Source organism: Zalophus californianus, chromosome 9, assembly GCF_009762305.2.
Source record: "Zalophus californianus isolate mZalCal1 chromosome 9, mZalCal1.pri.v2, whole genome shotgun sequence".
Classification (NCBI taxonomy): Eukaryota; Metazoa; Chordata; class Mammalia; order Carnivora; family Otariidae; genus Zalophus; species Zalophus californianus.
The window spans coordinates 26,524,155-26,544,395 of NC_045603.1; the positions used below are offsets into that span (position 1 = coordinate 26,524,155).

Below are 20,241 nucleotides of genomic sequence, written 5' to 3' on the forward strand. Positions count from 1 at the left end.
GAGAAGTTTGATGCACTCTTCACTCTTGGGTATGACTGGAAATTTCTGTAATGGAAAACTTAAAAAAAGAGAAGTTCCAGTTGAGCGGTAGATGGGTAGAACCCCATCCCAGGCAGATAGAATATTCTGCCATTCAGAGAGCAGAGAGCCCATGACCAGAGTCTGTGCCAAGAATCCAGGGGTCTCGGGGTTCAATCAGCATCAGAGCGAAGCTGCCTCCCAAGGAGCTCCAGACGAGAAATTAGTTGAGAATATCCTGGGTGCTTCTGACATCCACAGGACCTGCCTTCGACACCCTTCAGGGGTCAAAGCAAAGCCTTCTACATTATTCCCTCTGTAACCTGCACTTCCTCTGTACATCATGTCTACAATGAGCCTCTAAAGCAAAAAATCATTAAGGCTGGGTTGTACTGAATAATGCTCAGTATGTTACATGTGAATCTACTGTTACTAAAGGATATGTGCATGATTATTAACGTTAACACACACACCTTTTAAGTAGTAACAATAAATCCTAACAATAAGGCAAATTGAAAAATCATCTGAGTCAGTGTGCAGTCACACTACCTCGGATTTACATTCTAAACTTTATATTCAGAGCCACACTCTAGGAAATCATCGCAAAATGGCTGATCATTAAAATCCAGACTTGTTTATAAATTTTGGAAGGAGAGAGGGGGGAAATGTGGGTCATTCTGCTATTATTCTTGTATTTTTCCCTTCAGAATAATTAGGCATTTGAAGAATACCATATGAAAAGAGTTTGGGATTATGGCATGAACTCAAATATAGGATTAACTGGGTATTATGTTTACTTCTCATGAACTTGGGTTCACCACTCTGATGTGGTTACTGAAATGCTACATGCAGAAAGGCCTCTGAGTCACTTAATTTAATAACTGCAGTATCTCAAGACACATTCGGAATTGAAATGAGAGCATAAAGAGTCAAAAATAGGGTAATGCTCTGAACACCAACTTATTTTCCGGTGAAGGTGACTGCCTTTCAGTGAACACACAGGTGTCTAACCTCACAGATTTTGCTACACATAATGAAAGATTTTCACAATAAGGTATTTAGCCAGGATCAACGGCACAAAAATGTCTATAGCCGCTAATGTGTGCTTGAGAATTCTGGTAAACAGCAGAGCCACCCATGAACAGCTTTCTCCATCAAGATGACAGGCACCCCAAATTTACTCTGAGGAGGGGGAGGAGGATGGCAGTTATATGCAGCAAATGAATTAAAACAGAAAATTCAGTAAATAAGTGTGGCAGATTAAAATGCTGTACAAATCTGCTGTAGTAGTTAAAAACCAAAACACCACACTTCAGCACATTGTCTCTAATGCATTTCCATGATGAGAACGAGCTCAGTGTTATACTTCATACAGACTGTGATGTCTTTTACTTCAAATTAACCAAACTTATAAAGGCTAACAAGCAGAAAACTCAAATTATCTATTGTGTTATTATTATGACATCTCTCTTGGGGGTAACATTTGCACAAGGATGTCAGGGAGACACTGAAAAATTATTTTCTCTCAAAGTTTCATTGAAAGGATGAGTTAGGGGGAAAGAAGTGATAGAAATAATGATATTCAAATGGTACACTGACCAGATATCTGTGTTGGGGTGTTTGGTCTTTTTTCTTTAACTACTAATACATGTTCCATTTAGTTTATTTAGCCTGACACCAATCCAACGAAGAGAAGGCTATAAGAATAAAACAGATCAGAAAATTTCTTTTTTCAACTTTGGGTGATACCTTGGAAGAGCTGTCCTATCTTACTGTCAAAGTCCTAAGTATGCAACTATTTTTCTAAGGGGATCATCTTCAAGAAGATGTTTGCTACTCAAACTACTTGATTTTGTTAATGGATATGAATCAAGACCTCAAATAGGCAACACCCTGAGGTTTTGGGTGGTAAGAGGAAACAGATTCTCTCACAATTAACTTCAAATGTGGTCTTTAAATTATTCTGCTTCTTGAAATTATGTCTTATCAAATATGTAGACCATAAGAGATGACAGACTCTGAGAAACAAACTGAGGGTTCTAGAGGGGAGGGGGGTGGAGGGATGGGTTAGCCTGGTGATGGGTATTAAAGAGGGCACGTTCTGCATGGAGCACGGGGTGTTATACGCAAACAATGAATCATGGAACACTACATCAAAAACTAATGATGTAATGTATGATGATTAATATAACATAATAAAAAAAGATACTAAAAAAAAGAAAAGAAAAAAAATATGCAGACCAATGGCCCACTTTGGCACATGGCAATACTTTGAAAAGATTATAGTCACAATGATATGCCTCTGGCATGAGTTTGAGCTTTTTACTATATTATCAAGGATAAATTACTATTATGTCAACTCACACATCCTTCTCGCAAGTACTGGTTCCTTTCAGGATCATCGTAATGTTGGATGCCTGGGTAAAGTTTGCCCCCGTGACGATCACATTACTTTTCCCTAAAGTCGATATCTTCCGTGGCTCAATGGACTTAATGTAAAAGACCTGTTGGAAATAAAGATTCATACACAAGATCAAAGCTAAGAAATGGCATTGTTCCAAAAAATCTGTTTATGTGCTGCCGTTCGAAGAAATCACTGGGAAATTACAACATTTTGCAAACACAAGCAGACAGTATTTAATGAAATCAATGAATTCAAGGAAGAGTGCCGAAGATTCATGTCTCTCAACAAGCGACAGCGTGAGGTCAAACCAATTAGTCTTCATCTCACAAGACAGTTGAAAATACAGTTGAAGAGTCTGACATTCTGTCTGAAGAGTGAGATCTCACCAGAGTCTCGAAAATGCTCACTACCTTACAGCCTCTGGAGGCTCACCATACAGCATGAAGTGAAGGACAAGGAGTCTGCTGATGCTAGGCCCACAAGCATTATCAGTAAGCTGGAATAACCGTCATTCTGGATAAATTTAATTCCCTAGAAAGCAGTACCTATTTTTTTTTGTCCGTCTCAGTTGGGCTATTTGTTTTTTTTTTTTAAGATTTTATTTATTTGACAGAGAGAGAGAGACACAGTGAGAGAGGGAACACAAGCGGGGGGGGGGGGTGGGGGAGGGAGAAGCAGGCTTCCCGCGGAGCAGGGAGCCCGATGTGGGGCTCGATCTCAGGACCCCGGGATCATGACCTGAGCCAAAGGCAGATGCTTAACGACTGAGCCACCCAGGCGCCCCACAGTTGGGCTGTTTGAATCAAGGAGTATACTGCAGGGAAAAACTTCAAGAAAAAAACCCAATCAGCCACCTAATATCCAGGAGTCAGACGCCACACCCCTGTGGTCAACTTTTTCTTCTCCAATGGTACCAATTCATGTAGGCTTATGCACCTTACTTCTCTGTTTGCAATGTCTAATCAAAATCTCCTTAAAAGTCTGACTCTTGGTTTTGGCTCAGGTCATGATCTCAGGGTCATGGGATCGAGCCCCATGTCGGGCTCTGCACTCAGCACAGAGTCTGCTTGGGATTCTCTCTCTCTTTCTACCCCCTCCGCCCCCACCACTCGTGCTCTCCTTCTCAAATAAATAAATAAAATCTAAAAACAAATCAAGTATTCCACACAGCTAAAAAAAAAAAAAAAAATTATGTATTCTCCTTAAAAGAAAAAGGCCTTTATTTGATGGCAAGAATCACTTTCCCTTTCAAAGATGAGACAATCCTGATTTCTTTCAGTTTTCTTCTACAGATGTTACCGTCTATCGTTTTGATCATTTTGTTGTTCTTCTGTAGACCATTTCCAGCATGTCTGTGTTCTTCTACAATATGGTGACCAAAACAGGACAGAAAATTCTGCTTCTGGCCAATATAAAGTACAGCAGATCTTTAGCATGAGAGCATTTCCTACTCACACTCTTGACATTTGAAAACAACCTCCAGGGCCAGAGACACAAAACCAGGTGAAATCTGGCTAAGCCATAAATGCCAAATGTATCCACGTGGAGGATCAAGTCTAGGAGGAAGCCACTGACGGCCCTGGGAAGGCATCAGTCATGCCCAAACCCAGCCTACCACCTGCTTCCTGAAGCAGCCTACTATTCTCCGCTCCTTTATATGTGTGATGCTTATCACGATGGAATTTCGGGGCTGTTCGGGCTGGCCCACCTGCTGAGAGGGAGGTCTGATTCTGCTCCTCGGCAAACACGGGTGCTGTACGGTGGAGCGGCTACCGTCGTCGCTCGTTAGCACTACGGGTTGGTTCTGCCAATGGAGGTGAATCCATCGTTCGTGTCATCATAGCAATGATGTAATGTGACAGAGAGTGGATTTCAGGGGCAGAATTTCTTTTAATCACTCAGTAGAGGACTTTCGCTCCATATTTATAGAATCATGAAGGGTCTGAAAGGGTCACTTTAATTATTCTGTTATACTTGACTGCATTTTATGGGGGAAATTATCTGCAAGAGTGGGACTTGGAATGGGGGGATTAGCGAAGACTGCAAGATAAATCCCTTGCAAATGTCAAGTGTGTGCCATACAGCTGAAGGCTTGCTCTTTGCCCTGACTCGGTGACAGCTAAGTGAACACGTGTTTACTGAGCATGTATGGGGTCCCCAGAAGAGCCCCAGGTGTGTGGGGGACACATGATCTATGCGTGCGCCAGAGCAGGAACTGGCCACCTAGTGGCTTTGCCTGTAACAAGCCAAATCCAGGCCACTGCTTGCCTTTGTATGGCCCGTGAAAGAAATGTCAAAAAAGTAACAATGTCCCGTGACATGCGAAAATACATGAAATCCCGATCTTAGCGCCCACAAATGGAGTGTTTTTGGCCCGCAGCACACCCATTCATTGACGTATTGCCCATGGCTAACACCACAGCAGGGCATAGTCGCCGGGCTCACGAAGCCTAGCCCAGTCTCCGTCCGGCTCTTTGTAAAAAAAAAAAAAAAAAAAAAATGGGCCAACCCCAGCACAGAAGTCCTCTACCTCTGCCTTTTAGGGCGGCAAGAGAGCCTGCAGTTTTGTTTTATGTAAATCCCAGCAAAGACTCACATTTACACCCAAGTCCACTGTGATCCCCACGTTTCTTTCTGGACAGCCCTTCTGGATTCCTGTACTTAGACTGTGATATCTGCTCCAGCAAGACTCTCGCACATCCCAAATAAATGCTACTTCTCTACTCTTGGGAGAGGAGAAAAAAAACCTTATAACTAATGTAAAAAAAAATATTTTAAGGGGGTTATATTTTGCTTCTTAAATGGTTCTATAAACACCATCAGTGGACCCACCATGTTGCCTTATTAACTTTTTATTTCTCCCTGAGCAGAGACAGCCCTGCTACTTCAAAAGGATTTTATTTTTAAACCTTATTGTTTAGAGAAGTTTCCATTGGCTGTCTAGGATGAAATCCAGCCCTGGTCTATCTCCTGAATGCAGATGCTTCTAGTCTGTTTGCAAAGAGGGTCAGATTAGTTGCCCTTTGTTTGCTTGGAGAACTTCTCCTAATGTTAATAAGTGAATTAAAGAGGGGCGCCTGGGTGGCTCAGTCGTTAAGCGTCTGCCTTCAGCTCAGGTCATGATCTCAGGGTCCTGGAATCGAGCCCCGCATTGGGCTCCCTGCTCAGCGGGAAGCCTGTTTCTCCTCCCACTCCCCCTGCTTGTGTTCCCTGCTCTTGCTGTCTCTCTCTGTCAAATAAATAAATAAAATCTTTAAAAAAGAAAAAAAATTTAAAAAAAATAAGTGAGTTAAAGAGCTAGCAAGAGGACCTCATCAAATACACTGTGCAGGTATATAAGAAAAAAAAAAGAGAGAGGGTAGCTATATGGCTGTACCATATGGCTACAACAATTCTTAGAACTATAACATTTTCTATTTTTACTGATAAAGGTTTTTAAAAATCCCGCACAGACAGAAGGCAAAGAATGACCTCCTAACAAATGTCTCACACACTTATTTTAGATCTATTTTTATATTTTAATCAAGAGTTAATCTCACAGCCTGGTATGAAGTAGTGGGCCCCCTGAGCTGACACACAGAACGGGTTAATCTAAAAACAGAATCTCGTTTGATACAAAGAGATGCCTTCTTCCAGCCATACAGTAGGATTGCGCCCTCATCTTAGGTCCAAGGATTTCCATGCGCCAAATACCACTGATGGTAACCTTCACAACCTGTGTTGTTCAGCAATTAACCTCAGAATAGTCCACTTCTTGTCAGTTACGTTTTAAAGACATAAGAGTTTTTTAAATGGCTGCCCAATTTTAAATTATTTAATAAAACACTATGAATTCTGGTCGCTCACCAGTTTAAATTACTCCCTATTTTGTGTATGAAAGCACATAGAAACTGGTTAATTAGGTGATTACAGAACACCCACTTATTTTTATTTTCTTAAAACGAAGTCACTGTAAGACATTGGAAACAGCACAGCCACTAAGAAATAGCTCTCTCTGAAAAGGCCTAAAAGGATCACTTCTGACAGTAAGAGTACTTTTTGTGAAGTCTGACGTCAACACAATTCAAATTACCATGACATTAACGGAGAAAATACTGCTATGATTGAAAAGAATATTGGAAAGAGGTGCATTAGGAAGGCTCCGTTTATTAAGACCAAATTGTACTCTATTAATCTGTTTTTAAAAAAATCTGAATATAGCAGAGCTCTCGGTAGGCCTGGACCTGAATCAACGCTCAGTAAAACGTCTCTCAGAGTTTCACTGGTGAAATTAGTTCAAACAGAACTGGATAAAAAGTCACATGTTCAAAACCAGCTGGAAATCTGAAACCAAAGGACATTAGAGAGATGAAAGGTAGCACAACTAATTAAAGGATAGTGTCCTGTAGGGCCCTACAGGGGTGAATATTTGGTTCAGAATTATTTAACATCTTTATTAATGACTCAGAAGGACAGAAGTAATGTATTCATGAAATGTAGAAGTCGAAAAAAGCGGTGACCAGCAGCGGAAATGGGAAAGTATAAAAGGAGGTGAGATACCGAAAGAAAATACAATCCCGCCGAAGAAAAAGGAGAGCACTAGATAGAACAGCATGGTCATGCATCTGATGCTCAGCCCCCAGGTGAATTTTCTCTCATGGGGGCAGCCCCATATAGACCCCAGGAAACTTGGGATGTAAGCCCAAGTTTAATCTCCGGTGGGTCCCAGGACGTACCAAGAGTCAGAGTGGCAACTGAGACAGACCAGAAGATGGCAGACCAAGGTCCTGTGCTAAGAGACCAAGGCTCACTTCTCTGACCTGGGGACTCTAAGGGGAGGCTGACCTGGCCCCAGGAGGGGCTGCCAAGGCCACTCTACAATGTTGTTACTCCTGGCCACTGAACCTTCCGAGTGTGGCAACTCAGAACAGGCCTGGGTGAGTGGGACTCCATGACCAGGGCAGGCGGCTCCACCCCGGCAGAGACCCCTGACTGTAAATGAGACCCAGCCACTCCAAATCCACCCCTCGGCTGAGTTTCGACTTCAGCGCGAAGCTCTTGCTGCTCCACTCCCCTCCAGGCCTCGGTTTCCCATCTTGGGCCTCTTTCGCTCTCCCCGTCTTGGAGAAGACGCTAGTCTTGCCTGGGTCTGCATCCTCCACTCTCACCATGCCCACCCTCCCCTCGCCGGAGGCTCTGAGGCTAATGCACCTGCCCCGGCTGGAGGTCTTCAGCCCACCCACGTTTGTCCACAGACGGGACAGGCTGTGCCAGTCGAACGCCACGAGAAGCCAGTGTTAGTTTTCTCCCTTCCAGACTGACTCATATCAGCCACTCCGTATCATTTAATAACTTGCTTATATTCACTGAGGTCATACAGTGCAGAGTAGTGGTTAAAACTGTGGGCTCTGGCATCAGACTGCCTGGGTTCAAAGCTCTTGCCTGTCATTTACAACCTACCTATCCTCTGTAAGCCAACATCTCTTTGCTCATAAAATGGGGACAACAGGTCCACTGTGAGGCTTACATAGAGATACACTCTGAGCTCAGGACATAGCACAGGCTCAGCAACTAAGGGTCACCATGATTCAATTTAGTACATTCTGGCATTCCTTCTTACATCTTCTTCTGTTGTACACACTCAACCGCTTCACGAAAATGGGTTTTACTTCCTCCAAAATATTGTTAAGTGCCACAGTGTAAGCTCACGAGGGCACACACTTCGCCCACCTGTCTAGCACACAGTAAGCGCTCAATAAACACATTTTGAATGAATGGATAAATGAACGGTTGCCAGTGCATTCCATGGCACCGAGCCCACTGCTAGGCCCACAGAAGCCACTCAACAAGGTAGATCTTCAACTTAATTTCGCTGTTAAAAGCACAGTCTCCAAAGGAGTCGATTTGGATCGCCTGCGAGAAATTAGGATGCACATTCAGAAGTGGCGGAGGACGAGAAGAGGGGGTGTGAAGAAGACAAAGAAAGAACACTGTGAATGTAGGTCCCTTGAGAGCAGGAGACATGGCCTTGTAGGGTGTATTTCCACCCGACCGAGATAAGCAGACAGCGAAGAATAACAAATATGAGAACAACATCATATCATAGATCTGCACAACCTTTCTGTGAGAACAGGAGAGGGAGAGTGGCCAGTTCTCTCAGCAGGTGGAAGACTGTTAAGAAAAGGAAGAGAGGTGAGCGCGGGGCCACAGGGCCAACCGTCTGAGAGAGACTGGCCTCTATAGCTGAAAATACTTCTCTCCCAAAGGGCAAACATGGGCTTTTGAGTTCATTTCCCTGTTTTGGTGGTGCCTTTCCTTAATCAGCCCCCTCCCCGATAAATGACAACACATACTTGTAGTTGGGCTAAAGGGACTGGGGATAGGGGCATGAAACAGCATGAGGGCAATGTGCCCAACCCAAGACACCAGAAACTCTTGTCTCCTAAGTGCCACGTCCTTAGATGAGCAAATTCGCACCTTAAAAGATAAATGTCTTGAGTAGCATTCTGTGGCTGCTGAAGAACAAAACCCAAGCTCCTCGGCCTGGTGTGTAAGGCCCCACAGATGCCGACGACAGCGTTACGGCAGCCCTGTGCCCCAGGATTTCCTGCACCCTTCTGCTCCAGCCAGACTGAATTACCTGGGTCTCCTGGACCTCGGGTATGGATGACCTGAAATTTTCTGGTGACCCACTCTCTTTTGCTAATACTAGACCCTTTGCTCAGAATACCCACTCCTCTGTCTCCATGAGTCTCGTCCCTCAACTGTTGGCTGCAATGCCGTCTCTGTCTATCAATCCATCCATCCATCAAAACCTTAACCAACCACACTGATTAAGTGTTTTTAGCTGCCAGGCACTGGGCTTAAATAAACAGGAATGACTAAGCCGAGGCTGCGGGAACAAGCCAGGCTCTCTGAAATTGTGTACTTTCTGGTACTTCTCCTATGTTAATATTTTTTATCTTATATTCTTACTTATGTACTCATGTACAAGATTCTTGAGACTGATGGCAAGACATGTGCCGGATTCATTTGTGTCCTCCTCATTGTGGCCACAAAGCTCAATATAATGGCATCGATTAGGTGCTCAATATACACCTGTAGTAAGAATCAACTCCAGCTCAGCATCATGAAGCCTAAAAGCATGTCTGCACCATTCCTACCCCAGTATGTCTGCACCATCCCAGCCCCTGGCACGCAGGAAGCACTCGATACATGGGTGATGTGGGAAGATGCATTGAGGGAGAGCTCTCAGTGCCTTCTCTGCTAGGAAAAGTGTTCAGTACTTCATTCAAGGCCAACACAGGACCCAAACTGGAAACGTGAAGTTACACATCCACATGATAATGAAAGATAGCGGTACACGCCAGAGCATGAGAAATCCCTCCTGTGACCAGTAATACTATACCACTCGCTATGAACCAAAATCAAGATTCTGTTTTGAGCCACATATTTAAAGAAAACCTTCCAGTATCAACAAAATACCTTTCTCCAAACTAAGAAGGGTCATTCACACAGCAGCACTGGAGACAGGCCTGGGCTTTTGGTTATGTTCAGCCTTGTCCTGCCCACTTGGTAACCCAGCCAGTTCTTTTAACCACCCAGTGTCAAAGGTCAAAAGGCACAGGAAGACACTAACATAAAAGAAATTTTTAAAACTCATTGCCTGGACTACCACTCAGCAATAAAAAGGAACACACTATTGATCTGCAGAAGAACTTGGATGAATTTCCAGAGAATTATGTTGAGTTAAAAAGGCCAATCCCAAAAGGGCATGTCTGAATGATTCCATTTATATAGACTCCTTGCAATTATAAAATTATAGAAATGGAGAACAGATTAGTAGATGCCAGGGGTCAGAAATGGGGAGTAGGAGGGAGGAGCAAAGGGGGTGTGGTGATAGAGCTGTTCTGTATCTTGACTCTTATCATTGTCAATACCTTGGTTTTGATATTGTGTGATGGTTTTGCAAGACGTTACTATTGGGGGAAACTGGGCAAAAGATCTCTCTGTCTTATTTTCTTACAAGTACATGTAATCTACAACTACCTCAAAATAAAAGCTTAACTTTTTCCCAGTCTTGAAAAAGATGAACAAAGTGGAAGGACTCACACTTTGATTTCAAACCTTATTACAAAGCTATAGTAACCAAAACAGTGTGATGTGGGTATAAAGACAGACATGTAGACCAGTGGAACAGAACAGACAGCCAGAAGTAAACCCTTGCATATCTGGTCAAATGATTTTTGATAAGGGTGCCAATGCCATTAAATGGGAAAAGGATAGTCTTTTCAACAAGTGATGTTGGGAAAACTGGATATCCACATGGAAAAGAATGAAGGTGGACCCTTACTTTATGCCATATATGAAAATTAACTCAAAATGGACTAAAGATCTAAATGTAAGAATTAAAACTACAAAACTCTTAGAAGAAAACATGGGTGAAAAGCTTCATGACATTGGATTTGGCAATGATTTCTTGGATAGGACACCCAAAGCACAGGCAACAAAATAAAAAAAAAAAAAAAGAAAAACTGGACTTCATCAAAGTTAAGAACTTCTGTGCATCAAAGGATACAATCAACAGATTGAAAAGGCAACCTATGGAATAGGAGAAAATATTTGTAAATATGTATCTGATAAAGGGTTGATATCCAGAATATATAAAGAACCATAAATCAACAACAACAAACAACCTGATTAAAAAATGGGCAAAGGACTTGAATAGACATTTCTCCAAAGAAGATACACAAATGGCCAACAAGCACAATAAAAGATGCTCAATATCACTAATCTTTAGGGAAAAGAAACTCAAATCCATAATGAAATACCACCTTACACCCACTTAGGATGGCTACCATAAAAACAACCACAAAAATAACAAGAGTTGGAAGGATGTGGAGAAATTGGGAGGCTTGTACGGTGTTGGTGGGAATGTAACATGGCAGGACACTATGAAAAACAGCATGACATTCCCCCCCCCAAGTTAAAAACAGGATTATCATATGATTTGGCAATTCCACTTTTGGATATATACCCACAAGGATTGAAAATAGGGCCCTCAATCTGTACACTCATGTTTATAGTAGCATTATTTACAATAGCCAAAAGGTAGAAGCAACCCAAGTGTCCATCCACAGATGAATGGATAAACAAAATGCAGTATATGCATATAGTGGAATATTTTTCAGCCTTCAAGAGGGAGGAAATTGTGTCCCATGCTAATAATATGGATGAACCTTGAGGACATTATGTTAAATGAAATAAGTCAATCACAAAAAGACAATTCCTATATGATTCCGCTTAGATGAAGTACCTAGTGTAACCAAATTCGTAGAGACAGGAAGTAGAATGGTGGTTGTCAGGGACTGGCAGGGAGGGGAGGGGATAGAAAACGGCGCGTGGGTGGCTCAGATGGTTGAGTGTCTGCCTTCGGCTCAGGTCATGATCCCAGAGTCCTGGGATCGAGTCCCTCATCGGGCTCCCTGCTCCCTGGGAGCCTGCTTCACCCTCTGCCTCTCTCTCTCTCTCTCTCTGTGTCTCTCATGAAAAAATAAATAAAATCTTAAAAAAAAAAAAGAAAAGAAAACGGGAAGTTATTTTTTAATGGGTACAAAGTTTCAGTTTTGCAAGATGAAATGTGTTCTGGAGATGGAATGTGGTGATGGTTGCACAACAGTGTGCATGTCCTTAACACTTCTGAACCATACGTTTAGAAGTGGCAAAGGTTTATGCACAATGAATCATGGAACACTACATCAAAAACTAATGATGTAATGTATGGTGATTAACATAACAATAAAAAATTATAAAAAAAAAAGAAGTGGCAAAGGTGGCAAATTTTGTTAGGTGTACCTTACTAAAATTGAAAAGAAACAACTAAAACAACAACAAAAGAGAAATTTGATTATTTTAAAAAGCCACTGCCTCCTTGATCCAAATACCTGTCATTATGTCTTAGTTTTATAAGCTAAGGGAAGAGAAGAGTACTAGCCCATCCCTTAATAAAACCTCGAAGACTTCAAATCTGGAGATATCGGCCCACCAAGCCTTTCTAACACCTTTAATTAACTTCATAATCCATTTTGATTCACATTCCCTCTGCCTGTTAGTTATTCACCTAAAGTTACTATCAACTTTTCATGAGCGATGAAAAATGTGCTACTGATCCATATTGGCACTTGACCTATTTAAGTAGATAATATTTATCCAGCAAATGGATAAATCAAAACCATAGATTAATCATGAAATAGAAAACGGAGACTTTTTTTATTTTTTATTTTTTTGGAGACTTTTTTTTTAGAAAAAGAAATGTTGTGTTTTAATTTGTCTGCTCCTGCTAGATTAATAAGAGCAAGAACCTATCCTTTTTTGTCACCACATAGTACCTGCTCAATTAAGTCTTGTTGGCTCAGTGAAGCCAGCCACTCCCAACACAGCCACTATTCTTTGCCCAGAACGTTTAGATTGTCATATCCTTTCTTTTCAAACATGTCTGTTGGTTGAACTTGGTGCTGTGCTATGAAGAAAATCAGAGGAATTTCCAAGGAAATTTCATAGAAAATATTTTTTCATGAAGAAAATTTTGGGGAAATGGAGAGAAATTAAATAAATAAATAAATATATATATATATATATATATATTTATTTATTTATTTATATATATTTGCTTTGGCACTATTAACTATGGGTCAGATCACCTCCACAAAGTAAAGAGAGGCAATCTGAAGGAATTTGTATACTTTGCATAGACTCCCCTCACCCCACGTAACCCCCAGGAACGCCATCGCAATGCGAGGTTCAAACTGAAAATCCCCTCAGTGCCGGGTGCTATCTGCTTCCTTCTAACTCCTCCAGAGTGAGCCGTGAAGTCACCTTGAAAATTTTACTCCTACTGGAACGATATCATTTTTCATAATTACTGAATTTTAATTTCTTTTATGTGAGTGTGCAGCCTTTCATGTATTGAGCCAATTATGTGAAACTTGGTTAAAAATCAAAGGTAAAAAAGGGAATTTGGGTAGAAAGTAAAACAAGGAATTTTTAAAAGGAACCCAAAGTAGGAGGAGTTGTTATTGTCATTTAAAAGGGGAATTTTTTCCATTCTGAGTCCAAAACCAGGGTCTGACCTGCAAGCCCTGATGGGTCCTATTACTCTTATTCTCCATGAATCTTCCTCCTGCTGTCTTGGGTGGTGTCCGTTTCTCACCAGCAACCTGACAGTGTTCCTGAAATGAAGAACAGCCCTTCAACATCCAAACAGATGGGAAATTTAGAGCTTGAAGCAAACACAAAAGACAGACTGGGACTGGGTGGCCACAAACATTTATTTTTGGTAAAACCTTATAATAACAAAAATGGTACTTTACCTGGTTTCGCTTGTAATCAGAAGGGTCACAAGCTGTGAAGGGGTGGATACACCTTCTCTCACTTTTACACCAAGCACAGCCAGTTCCAATACATACTGGGCATCTGGCAACACGGAAATCCAACTTAATTCCTGCATTTTTAGGAAAATGTTCATATCCTAGAATTTCCCTCTGTGATGTGGTGTGCGTTTAAAAGAAGATGGGAAAACAACAACAACCACCACCACCACCAAAGCCCTGGACAGACTGATGAACCCAGGGGAGAGAGGACAGTCCTCTGAGGCTGGGGCTAGAGCACGGAATTTGTGCCCTGCTCTAGGCAGCCCCCGGGGCTGATGGACCATCATCACACCTACAGGGCTGTTGCCATGGAAACCGGAAGCTGGGGTCACCTGCCAAGCTGGTAGATAACAGGAACCCACCGACTCTGTTTCTGAATCGGGTTCTGCTATTTGTCTACGCTCAGGGAAGTTTCCCTCTGGAGACTGATCTCTCGGTCTCCACCCCTAGATCAGCACGCCCTCCCTCGCTGGACTAGTAACACCCCTCAACCGCCTGGAAGAGGCGAGACCAAAAGTATTGCCTGGCAAGTAGAGGGGAGGGGGCGCCACCATTTGTTTTAATCAAATTAAGGAAGAACTGTGTCTACTAATCAAATAACCTATCATGTGAGGATAACAGCGGAGGACTTGAAAAGCTTGTCATAGAAAAATCGAAGTTGAAGGAACAATAAAAACAGAAACGGAGGTTGGTCTGGAAACACAGCCATGGGAGGTCGGCCGGGGACAGCAAGAGGGCCAGTGCAGGGAGCGGGGACACCGCTCGTATTTTAGAGTCTTCAAGGAATGCCAAAGCAGTCTGTGACTCCGATCTAGAGAAAACTGCAGCTTTGACGGGAGGAGGAAACGCAGGCTCACCGAAGTGTTTATCCAGCCACCTAAGCGAGCTAGAAGCAGGCTTGTGATTTGCATTCGCTGCCCCTTCGGTGTGAGTCCTGTACTGAGTGCTTTACTGAGGGAAGTAAGTACTCAAGGACAGGGCACACTCACCCTCTGGGGAGCTGTGGGTCTGAGCAGCTGGTTCGTAATTACTTAGTTGTGGGACCCGGGGCCAGTGACTTCTTCCGCCTGGCCTCTACACTGGGGAGGGAGGACCTGCTTTATGTTTCAGCCCTCTTTAAGCTATAAAATTCTTTGCAACTCTCCCCCCTTTTTCCTATTTCCACAGACTTCTGAGGCTTTCTGTATCAGGTTTGGTTTCTTCTCCCTCCCAAAATGCATCCAATTTATTAGAAATAACTGAATTTGATTCCTCTTTAAGAGTGCCACAGTGGTGAAGACAGGGTCCAGGGACTTCTATTCTGCTAGTGGTAGAGGGGCCCTCCAACTCAGTTTCAAGCCTGAATTCATTTTCCCCCTAGCAACAGTGGTTCTCAGGCCAGGCCAAAAGAAACTCACATTCGATACCCACAGAGTTGGTCAGTCAAATGACTGAATGAACTATAGAATCACTAATAATACGGCTTCCCGTTGTTTCCATAGGAACCTCCAACCCATCTTTCAACTGGAAAATCAGGAATCTGAGAAACATGTTTCCTCCCTGTCTTCTCTCTGATTTAGAAGCAAGGAGTGAGGTGTAGCCCTAACTCAGGGGGGTACTAGCCCAACATGGCCAAAGGTGGTACCAAAAGGTTGGTGGGGGTAGGGGGGTGGGTTGGGTGGGAATTAACATGTTCTTTCAATGGAAGAGATTTCATCTTGTCCTTCTCCTTGATGATTTCCCTTGCCTCACGTGAGCTCACACCCTCTCCCTTGACTCAAATTCCCAAAGCCATTCCAATCAGGGGAGAACATAACAGCTGCCACCCCACCCACCGCCCCCCCTCCGCTGTACTCACTCCAAGGCGTCTCTTAGTCTGGGGAAAAAGTATTTCCCTGTTGGTAGGAACACTTAAGCACAGCTGTTTGTTCCTTAGCTGCTGCACCTTACTTATTAGGGCTTGAACGAGCCAGCTTATTAGCTCAGGGGCCCTCCTATCTCCCGTTAGGCCGTGCTCCAAAAGGCCCTTTAGAAAGTTCTACTCCACAAAAGAGTTCTTTACGGAGGAAATGGAGGCATAAAGCAAATAAATAAATTAAAACCAATGAAAGAATATTTAAATTTCAAATAAAATCTTACTCTCTTAATGACGAACAGTTGGTAAAGTTGAATCTTTTTGATAAATGCCAAGAACCGACGGAGAATGTCACGTTGACAACCAAAACATCTGGAGCAAAGGGGAAAAAAAATGTCATTTACGGTGGAGTCCCACTATCGTCAAGCAAAGCTGTAAATGCAAAAAATAAATATTTTTGCCTCCTTTGCACAGAGGGTGGGGTGTACCAGCTGTTGGCTAACATCTCAGTCGGCATGTGGTTCCTTCCCGGGGGCCATTCGCGTCAGGCAGCCAAAGTGCAAGCACAAGCCTCCAAACAGACCCAGGCCCACCTCACGTTCCAAGCCTCCCATGGATAATCACTAGGAAAAAGCCATTTTACAGCCCGTTTACATCTCATACTCTCCCCGGGATCACTATCTCAGCTTGTAATTGGCCATGGCATAAGAATAAAACAAGTCACCGAGCAAGAACTGCCTAGAACATGATAACCAGAATGTTGGGAGACGAAAATCCTGTAGCTTCAGCAAAATCCACCCTGCCGATATTTGCCTAACAGATTCTAAGTGTGCTTCCCATGGGCTAGGTTCCATGATCCTCTTGGAGTCAACTGTTGCCAAATCTATGATAAAAAGTTTTCTTATTTGCTTTGGAAAACCATACTCACTGGGTAGAAACCCCACAAAAGAATAAAGTAACAAGAAAGATATAAACCGTGCTCAATCAGCATTAGAGAAATGTCATTGTTCCTGTATGTCCTTAACTTCTATATTCTATCCAAGGTGTTTCCAAATCCCAGGGGTGTATCAGAATCACTTGAGAAGCTGATGAAAACAGATCCCAGAGCCACGCTCCTCGATATCCTGACTTAACACACCTGGAGAGCCTCTGGGACTCTGTGGTGGGCAACGTTCCCCATGACATGATTGTATCCAGCTGGGGCTGGGTGCCAGAGCCTGGAGCGGCCCTCTCGAAGCCCAGTATGTCCAGGGGCCGGTGCTCCTTGGTGAGGTTTTCAATGTCAGCCATTTGGGAGGATACTGTCTTCCTTTTATGAGTTAATGGAGACAGAGGATGAGGCTTTAAAAATGAAAGGCTTCAGTTAGCCAAATAAGAAGTTGGCATAACTCTGTTGGCACCCTTTACTTTTCTATAGTGAAATTTTATTAGCGTGTGATTCCCAAAGTCTGAGAACCCTTAACTTAAGATACTTCTCTACAGCGATAAAATTCATTCTGAAAGCCAGGATACCACATACAATTCTGCTCACATGAAGTGGTTATATACGAAAGGATAACCGTCAGTTGTAAATGTTAGTAGAACGGACATACGGACAGGAAGCACAGAGAGACTCCCAGGGAAAACACACTTCAGTGGAATCTACAATGTTCAGTGATGAACACCAGGAAAAGTTGTACTTTTCTTCAGGTCAGCCATGCACAAAACACTACTGGGAAATATCACAAGGAAACAAATATATTTGATCTCTGCTCTGGCAGCATTTACAGTGATTCTGCAAGAGATAAAATGGCTTACGTGGAAAAACCCAACAATGACAGGACTCAAGGAAACAGCCCATGAGTGGTTTGAGTTCCATGTAGCACCTGACTACGCAGATGGGGGTGCCTGTGGGGGGTGCCCGAATAGCTTGGACTGTTAGGAAGGAAGTGACTCTTCCTCCACTGTTTCAAAGCAGAAGGGCAACAGGATTTGATGAAAGGGGTGAGGGCACGGACAGAGGTTTGGCAATGACCACCGGCTGGCTGAATGCACGAGGTGGGATGGGAGTTTGTTTGCTGGCTCAGAATATGCAAGGCATTCCAAGAAAAGGGCAGGCAGAAGTCGGGTGCAACGGATGGAGGCTCTAAATGTGACCTAAGAGCTTTACAAGGTGATCTCAAATACTTGAAAAACGGATTTTATACATGAGTGAGATCTGCATTATAATGAGCAAAATTAACTAGAAGCCTATCTCAAAGGCTGCATAGGGTAAACAAAGAAAAATGGAGAACTGAAATCATTTTCCAAGCTGTTCGATCCCAGTCACCAAGAGCCCAGTGGCTGAGAGGCATTTTTTTAAGCTTGGGTCTCTGGCCTGGTGCACCAAATTCCCTTCGGAGAGATTTGGGATGAACCGAGTAACACCAGTTCTCACCACGAAACTCAGTTCCATCATGATTTTCCCCCTTTTTAGGAAGCCTGCACCAATCTTGTGACCCTACTTCTAGTCTTTCTCTCCCACGGGGATTCCTGAATCCTCAGTGTGTCCACCATAACTCATAACCATCCAGATTCTCTGGAATCTGCCTACTTCTCTCCATCCCTGTCTCTGCACCTGCTCTCCCGGTCACCCCCACCGGGATCACCCCAACAGCTTTCCTTCTACCTGATTTTTCGAAACAGCTCACTCCTTTCCTTTTCTAGCCATCCTCCACCTGCAGCCATTCATTCATTCATTCATTCATTCAACAAAAATTTATTGATTGTAAATGGCTCTTTACACCAGATACTCTGTGCCTTCTTTGGTATCTATCGCTTTCCATCTGTCCCTACTCCATTTGCCTGAACCATATAGAACCTCTTATGGCTTTTCAGACAAAGCTTTTTTCTCTCTTTCTAGCCATCACACTCGTTGGTCTCTGCCTGGAATGCTCTTTCCCCTTTTCTTTGGCTCCATTCTATTCATCTTCTAGGAAGTTTTCCTCGTTCCCTCAGCCACCGCCCAGGTTCGGTTAGGTGCCCCTTTCCTCTACTTCCCATGGCTCTCTATGCATTTACATGCTTCATTGTCACAAGTCACCTACTTGTCTCTACCCCAAGAAGCTATAAATACTGCAAGCAAGGACCAGGTCTGTCTTTTTTGGTCACTGTATCCCTAGCACCTAGCACAGTGCCCAACACATAGCAGATATTCAATAAATACTTCCTTTCTGAATGAATGCAATGATCTTAAGATGACAGAACATTAGCCGTTCTATTTTCTCATCTCATCAAGGGCATTCCCAGCTTTTCCGATCTCTGAATTATCTGAACCCTTTGGGTAGGGGCAGCCCAATGATCTCTAGCTTTACCCCACTGTCATCTCGAGCATCCCCTCCTCTTGTCATTCTCCACCCACACAAGAGTAGGATGCTGGAGTCCTGGGAGGAGGGAGAGCAGGAGGTAGGCAGAGACTGAATCTATAGGGTGGGACTATACAGACTCCCTTACATTCAACTCGCTTCCTGGGCCATCTGGAACTCAGAAGGCTCTCCTGCCGTCTTCACTTTCAAACAAAAAACTAGCAAAGAGTCTGCCTACCTTTGTAGGTTGCTCTGGTGGGGATGCTGCACGTGCAGGTCTTGCCTGGCGGACTTTTACCCCTGCAGAGCTGCCTGCCTGTGTCCAGGTTCTTCACCACACACTCCCACTCCGAGCGTTTGGGAGGGAAGCTTCCCACCACAGTGACTGTAGTCTGTGTGGGGAAGAAGAAGATTCAGGAACCATGTCATTGTTTTGGTACCCTCTCCATCCATCCTCGAGCCTTAAGTGAACTCACCCTTTGACATGCCAGAGAAGGAGAACTTCTCAGACTGCTGATGTAAAGAAAGAGACGTTTTGACTATTTGATTCGCCCTTTTGTGAATCACATATTCATATTCTTGGACCATTTTTCTGCTCTGTATTTTCCTTATCAGTTTTTAAGAGCGCTCTGTATAGACATTACTCCTTATCTGTCATATTTCTGACACACATTTTCTCCTAATCTGTTTGTCTTACAACTTGCATGTGTGGTATCTTTTACCCCACACAATGTGTTTTTATGTTGTCATGTTTTTGCGTTGGTTATAAAGTTGTTCCCAAACTTTAGCTTATAGACAAATACAAAATTGTGATCTTTGTTTTGTTTTTTTAAACTTCTATCTGTAATCTATCTGGAATTTATTTTTATGTATAAGGGTCCAACTTTATTTTTATCTGGATGACTAATCAGCTATGTCACAACCATTTACTTAAAAAATACCTTCCTTTTCCCACTGAACTGAAATACCGCTTTTGTCATATATTAAGTTAGCATGTATCTGGAATCTATGTCTGAATTCCGCTCTGTTCCAATTATCTATTGATTTACTTCTATTCCTATGTCAAGCTTTTACTACTGTGATTTTAAATATATTTAACATCCGAAGAGACAAACTCTATTTATCTTTATTTTCATAATTTTCTTAGCATCTCCTAGACATTGCTCTTCCATATAAATTTTAAGACTATCTTACCCAAAGGGGGCGAGGAGACTGAGTTTAATTGGAATTGTATTAAATAGATGCATTAGTTTT

The 20,241-nt window shown here is 42.9% G+C and overlaps 1 protein-coding gene across 2 annotated transcripts in view; it reads right to left on the reverse strand.

Moving 5' to 3' along the window:
- The window catches only part of PLXNC1 (plexin C1), a 144,285-nt gene that overhangs the window by 62,155 nt on the left and 61,889 nt on the right, over positions 1–20,241 (reverse strand). Inside the window, exons 6-10 of one of the 2 annotated variants that reach the window (XM_035721856.1) lie at positions 19,226–19,379; positions 15,949–16,036; positions 13,771–13,873; positions 13,531–13,629; positions 2,383–2,522 (exon numbers count right to left, since the gene is read on the reverse strand). In XM_035721856.1, coding sequence (XP_035577749.1) covers positions 2,383–2,522; positions 13,531–13,629; positions 13,771–13,873; positions 15,949–16,036; positions 19,226–19,379 — 584 coding nt within the window. The remainder of the gene's footprint in view (positions 1–2,382; positions 2,523–13,530; positions 13,630–13,770; positions 13,874–15,948; positions 16,037–19,225; positions 19,380–20,241) is intronic. The other variant, XM_035721857.1, reaches the window with a different exon arrangement.